Genomic DNA, 6000 nt, shown 5'->3' with positions numbered 1-6000 from the left:
TTAGGAACTTTCTGGGGATCAAGTAGCTGATGGTAAAAAAAAAAAAGATGGGCTCAATGAGAGTATAAAATTAAAAAAACATTCCCAGTCTATTTGTGGGGCAGAAATTGAGTTGGGGAGTAAGTGTCAAGATGGGCCCTTGGTTTGCTTAGTTGGTAGCTCATGTGACTCTTGATTTTAGTGTTGTGAGTTCGAGGCTCACAATGGGCATAAAGCTTACTAAAAAAGAAGAAAAAGAAAAAGAAAATAAAATGTGATAGTAATAAAAAGTATGCATTAAAAAAGAGTAAGAAAGGGATGTGGAAAGAAGGAAAGAAAGAGAGGCAAATATAGAGTTTAGCTGTATTGAAAAACATGGCACACAATATCTAAAAAATCACTTTTCTCCCCAATACTAGTCATGCATCTATTAGAATGTTATGTCTCATTTTAGTCCACACATTTTAAAAAGATGTGAGGAAATGGAAATGGATTTGAAGAAGAGCAACAAGAATGATTGAAGGGCTAGAATATATATCCTAGGCTGAAAGGTTAAGAATCTAGTATTGTTTGGACTAGAAAAGAGATAGGTAAGAGATGATTTTATCACTTTCAAGATATAAAGGATTTTTGTGAAAGATAACCCACATTGGTGATTTCTCAGGTCTATAGGGGATGAAAAGAAAGCACAAAGGAGCTTAAGTTTAAGCAGAAAAGATCAGGTTTGGATAGAAAGCAGATGTCTCTGCCATGAGGGTGATGAAATTTGAAATGACTTCTAAAGGAGACTCTGAGCCAGGCAGCCATATCAGTCTCCATGTTGGATGCTCACTGTTGAGCACGAAAATAAGTTTGAGAAAAATGACATCTATGAGGGGTCAGCAAACTACCTCCTGCAGGCCAAATCTGGGCCACCATCTGATTTTTGGATAGCCCATGAGCTAAGAATGACTTGTACATTTTTAAATCATTAGAAACAAAATCAAAAGAATGTTCCATGACAAAATTATATGAAATATGATTTCAATGTCCATAAATAAAGTTTCACTGGCACACAGCCATGCTCATACCTTGACGTATTTATTGTTTGTGGCTACTTTGGTGCATTAAAATGGTAAAGTAGAGTAGTTGTGACTGAGATCATATGGTCCATAGAACCTAAAATAATTATTATATGGCCCTTTACAGGAAACGTTTCCTGACTGCTGACCTACATGACTGTAGCCACTTACATAACACAAGAAATTTTTTCTCCAAGGTTTAGAAGCTTTCTCTGTTGTAGTAAAAATGGACCCCCCTGGGGTCGGCTGAGGAATATAAGCGGCACATCCTTTGAAGCGTCTTTGAGAGAGCTTTGGGTCCACAGAAGAACACACCAATGCTGCTGCTGCGGTAGGATAAGACAAGGAAAGAATGTGTTATGCAGGAGCAAGGCTAGCCAGAAGCCAAGACAGAGTTATAAAATTAGTGAAGTGGTTGGGGTTGTGACTTAATTTATTTTTCTCCACTCACTTCCTTTTTCTTAGATTCTCTCTCCTACTCAGTGCCGTACTCCCACACAGGTTCCCAGCGTCTTGTTAGACCCTGAAACACACAGGCAGGTGGAGCCCAGGAGATCGAGAGAAGCAGGGCCATGATGACTGGGGAGGGAGTTTCAATGACAGAGGTGATACCACTTGGATTTCTGGTCCAGTGACCCTGATTCATGTCCTCCTGGATTGGTGACTAGAATGTGAGGTTCCTGTTCTGCTCTACTCCTCACTATTCCAGAGCCCGTAATAGTGCTTGGCCACAGTAAAAAATACACATTTGTTGAATAAATGAATACATGGTACCATTGATTATGATCTGCAAGATTTTGGGCAAGATCTCAATCTCTGCATGTGCAAAAAGAGACTAATGATTACATTATATGTTTTATTGAGAACAAAATGAGATAATGCATTCAAAAAGGTGTAAAAAGTGTTAGTTATTATTAATATCTTGTTCAGCCCTGCCTTTTCATAGATAATAAAATTTATACTAAAGTGAGAGAAGCTAGTTTATTTTTCCTGTTGGAATGCCTTTGGTTTTCAAAGAAGGCCAAAAAGAAGAATTGGAAAGGAAAAAGACATTACTGAAAGTGGAGTCACCTGAAAACTGTTCTCTCTAGTCAGGACATTTCAGAAAACCGTGTGGAAGAGGTATTGTTGCATATAGTGAGTGTCCCCGGGCTGCTCAGGTCCCTTGGGACCATGGCTGCCAGCTCTGCTTCTATAAATAAATATAAATAACACACTGGTGCAAGGATTCAGATTGCCTCCAGAAGTCAGGCGTAACCAGTCTCTACAGGGACTTACAGACCATGCTTCCCTTGTCTTGCACTGTTCTATTCCTTATAGCATTTTTCCAATCTCTGGCACTGTGCATAAAATCACCTAGGCAGATTTTTAAAATGTAGATTCCCAGGCTTGAATCCCAGGAATGCATTTTTAGCAAGTCCCCCAGATGATATTGAAGCACATGGTCCTGTGAGCTACACTTTGAGAAACGTTGTCTTGGAGAAATTACTGGGACTCTAGGACCAGCCCACCCAGCACCTCTGCTCCTTGATAGCTGGCTGTGGTTGGGAAGTTCCTCTATAGCTCGTTCTTCTTAGCTTATATGTTAACATGGTTCTCTGCCATGTAGTCAATCCACATTTTAATTATGTGTTCCAGGACCATAATAACCGTGGTAGAAATTGATGGTTCAATTATATTTCAAAAAATTATAGCTTCAAAGGAATTTATCAAGTGGACTCATTTGTAAATGACAATATGCTTAAAACATATAAGGACTATTTTTGAAGCTATTATTCCCATGGCAAAACTCGAGAAAGTGCCTTTTCTGAAAGTATTTTCCACTGAAAAATACGAGTTTATGACTTAATGAAGCAACTTTCAGGTGTTTGTGGAAATAGAAGGCACTGATTAAGAATGCTGTTGGTTCTACCCCTCTGTTGCTGAGGAGCTTTGGGCATGTTTATTATCTCCTCAAAGGCCCCCTGCTTCCTTCTCTATGAAATGGGGTGCATGATAGGACCTAGCTCTTAGAACCTCGGAGAGGATTAGACATGACATTGCCAGTATAGCCTTCCGTCCTGTGCTTGGCACATGGCCAGCCTCAGGAACAGCCTACACTCTGACCCACAAGATGTCTGTCTGCTCCGCGGAGCTGAACAGATGTGACGTGGGCTGTTACCCCAACGATGGTGACAGTCCTCCTGGATCAGCACTCCAGCACTGGGCTATTTGAATTCTGGAGCGAAACATTTTGAATGATAGATGGGTCAGGCAAAACCCTTCCCCGTAAAGAGTCACAGCTTGGCTTTGTGTCTGAGGCCCAGAGGTATCCCTGCACCCGTGTTCAAAGATGCCTATTATATGGGTGGTGATATTTTTCCATTCGCGTAGGTGTCACCAAAGTGATTGCCCACTGGCCCATTCCCAACAGGCTAGAGTTGCCCTTTCGTTTGCAGTCGTAGTGACTGTTTGCGGGTCCTGAGGATACCCTTTGATGCTCTGCCTTTAAGACTCCATTTCAAAGGGTTCTGACTGCTAGCAGCCAGGTGAACCACTGGTGTCCCCAGCCGTTCACAGCAACCCTGCCTCTTTTGAAATTGTGACTATTACACTGCACAACGAAGTACACACTTTGCTGGATTCATGTAACTGTCATGATTATGCAGTCGCCAAAAAGTCTCACAAAGGCCATTCATTATCTCCCTTCGCTAGCACTCTGTGCCTTCCTGTCCCCGCACAGGGCAGCCTATCGCTTGCCTTGCTTACCCTCCTCGGCACTTGTGGTTTCAATTGTGGAGATTTCTTGTCCCGAATGCATACCGTGTGACTCACAGAGCCGAGAATCTGCACAAAGTGTGTAAGGCACAGATGCGGCAGCATTTTTTTTTTTTCCTTTTATGAGGCAGCGGACAAGTGCAACAGAACCCTAATGGGGTTGGTGTAGAAAAAAATTCTTCTATAAAGTTTAATTACCCACGATTGCTTAGAATTAAAAAAAGATTCCCTGTAAAAGAAGTATAAAAACACAAGGCATTATCCTTTGGTTTACAGCCTGCAAGCTGCAGAGCTTGCACATGAATGAGGACTTGGATCCAGGACAACATTAGCGGCATCGATCAGTCTGGGCTGCTGACTTTGATGAGAAAAGGACAAATTTTACACGAGCTGCAAAGATGGTTTTAACATTAGCAGTATTATTTTTAGCTCTGAAAAACAATAAGGAGAATCCTCTCGCTCCCCCTCTTACTTGCTAAATAACTATTGTGCTCTTTTCTGTAGGGTTGATGCATTTTTCAAAACATTTCAGCAATGCCATGCATGAAAGGCATCCAAAATGTCACCCACCAGGAGATTTCTGCTCAGCAGATATATGGGAGAGTGGGTGTGCCCGGGAGTAATCCCACCATCTTGCTGGATTCCCAGGTTCTGCTGCCTTGAGCACTTCTCTCTTTAAATTGTACGTTTGTTTTTATGTGTCGGCTTTTATGCTTTGTAAGTTATAACCCTGTAGGGGCAGACCCTAAACCCCATTTAAAAAAAATCAAATTACTTTATACCCTGAGTGCATTCTGCAAATAAAATCGATAAACAGAAGCTTCCCGTGGATTTATGGAGGCTTAGAAAGAAGACAAGGAGGGCTACAAACTTGGTATCAGACAATGGACACAACTTCTGGTTAATCTTTCCTAGCGAATGTTTTTCATTAGAAATTCCTCCAAATGATTCATCGTATAATTATATTTTGTACAGCACCTTCTTTTCACAACCACAGATAATAATTGTGTTGGCCAGCTTTTTTTTTTTAAACCCATCTCCTGGTTGATTTGTAGCAGGCTGCTCTGTGACTTTTCTCTGCATCTTAATTACTCAGTGGTTCATTAGGAGCTACGAAGTCCCTAACAGTGCTTGCTCACTGCTGAGAATTAACTTGCTATTCCCACCAACTCCATTTTATTTGGGAAGAATTAGGAATCTGGTCCCAGCTTCCACATCCTTCTCATGGTCCCTTCACTTGCTGATGTTGGCCACTGTGCTCAGCTCCGTGGGGGCACAGAGAAAGTTGCTGTCTTTGAGGATGGTCATGGTCCAATAGAAAATGAAATAAGAGAGAAATAAAAGTAGGTGACTTGTAGCGTTAGATGCCAGGGAATGGTAGGGCCATTTTTCTGCCCATCCTCTCTCCTCCCCTCTCTGATAAAACACAGAAATGTATACACCTTCATCCAGAAATATGCTAATATAGTTGCCATATCTAATGATTTTCTAGGTAAAACCATCAAAGATGCTTAGCAGAATAATGACAAATCCACTTGTGCTCACCCAACCTCCCTAATCTTTGCTACCAAAAATAGAGTAAAGCCAGTAATTTTCATTGAATCTTCACCTGACTCTAACTGGAGGGAGAGCTGGATGTCCTCTGGTGGAAAGGTACTATTGAAACATGCTAACATTATCCCAGTCATAAGTTAATGGTGGCTTTATTTTTCTCATAAAGCTATAATTTGTCATGTGTGGGATTTCCACTTAGGTCTATTTCTTCGGGTATTCTGAACACTTTAGTCATATAACGAATGTAAAGAATATCCTATTAGATAGAGGGCCCTGTATGCTATCATCAGAGTGTGAATTTCTCCAAAATATCATTTAAAAACATTTTGCACATATGCATGTACAAATGAGAATTGGAGAGTGTGCACACAAGCAAATGTGGTTCCAGATGGACACATTTACTCGATTTAGTATAAAGGTATTTTTACATTTCTGAAAACAATGGGTGGTCTAAAATACATTCCTGCAATATGGATTAGAAGTTCCCAATCATATGGTAAGTCGGCACCTTTCTCCCTTGTTGGGTTGGATTGAACAGTTCTAACAAATGGTAGTACTCTTCTGAAGTCTTTATTTGTTTCTTTGAGATAAGAGAAACACTTCTCAAGTTTTGAAGAAATGGCCGAATCTTCAAAATTTTTATGGTCAT

General features: G+C 40.7%; 1 protein-coding gene across 1 annotated transcript in view; it reads right to left on the bottom strand.

The window, feature by feature from the left end:
* Positions 1–1239: 1239 nt before the first annotated feature.
* NOX3 (NADPH oxidase 3) overlaps positions 1240–6000 on the bottom strand; it is a 55486-nt gene continuing 50725 nt past the window's right edge. Inside the window, exon 13 of the mRNA XM_021693497.1 lies at positions 1240–1366. Within this exon, the coding sequence (XP_021549172.1) occupies positions 1240–1366 (127 nt within the window). The remainder of the gene's footprint in view (positions 1367–6000) is intronic.

This window comes from Neomonachus schauinslandi, chromosome 8 (genome assembly GCF_002201575.2).
Source record: "Neomonachus schauinslandi chromosome 8, ASM220157v2, whole genome shotgun sequence".
NCBI lineage: Eukaryota > Metazoa > Chordata > Mammalia > Carnivora > Phocidae > Neomonachus > Neomonachus schauinslandi.
The sequence above is the reverse complement of the archived record's forward strand: the minus strand, read 5'-3'. Positions and strand labels throughout refer to the sequence as shown.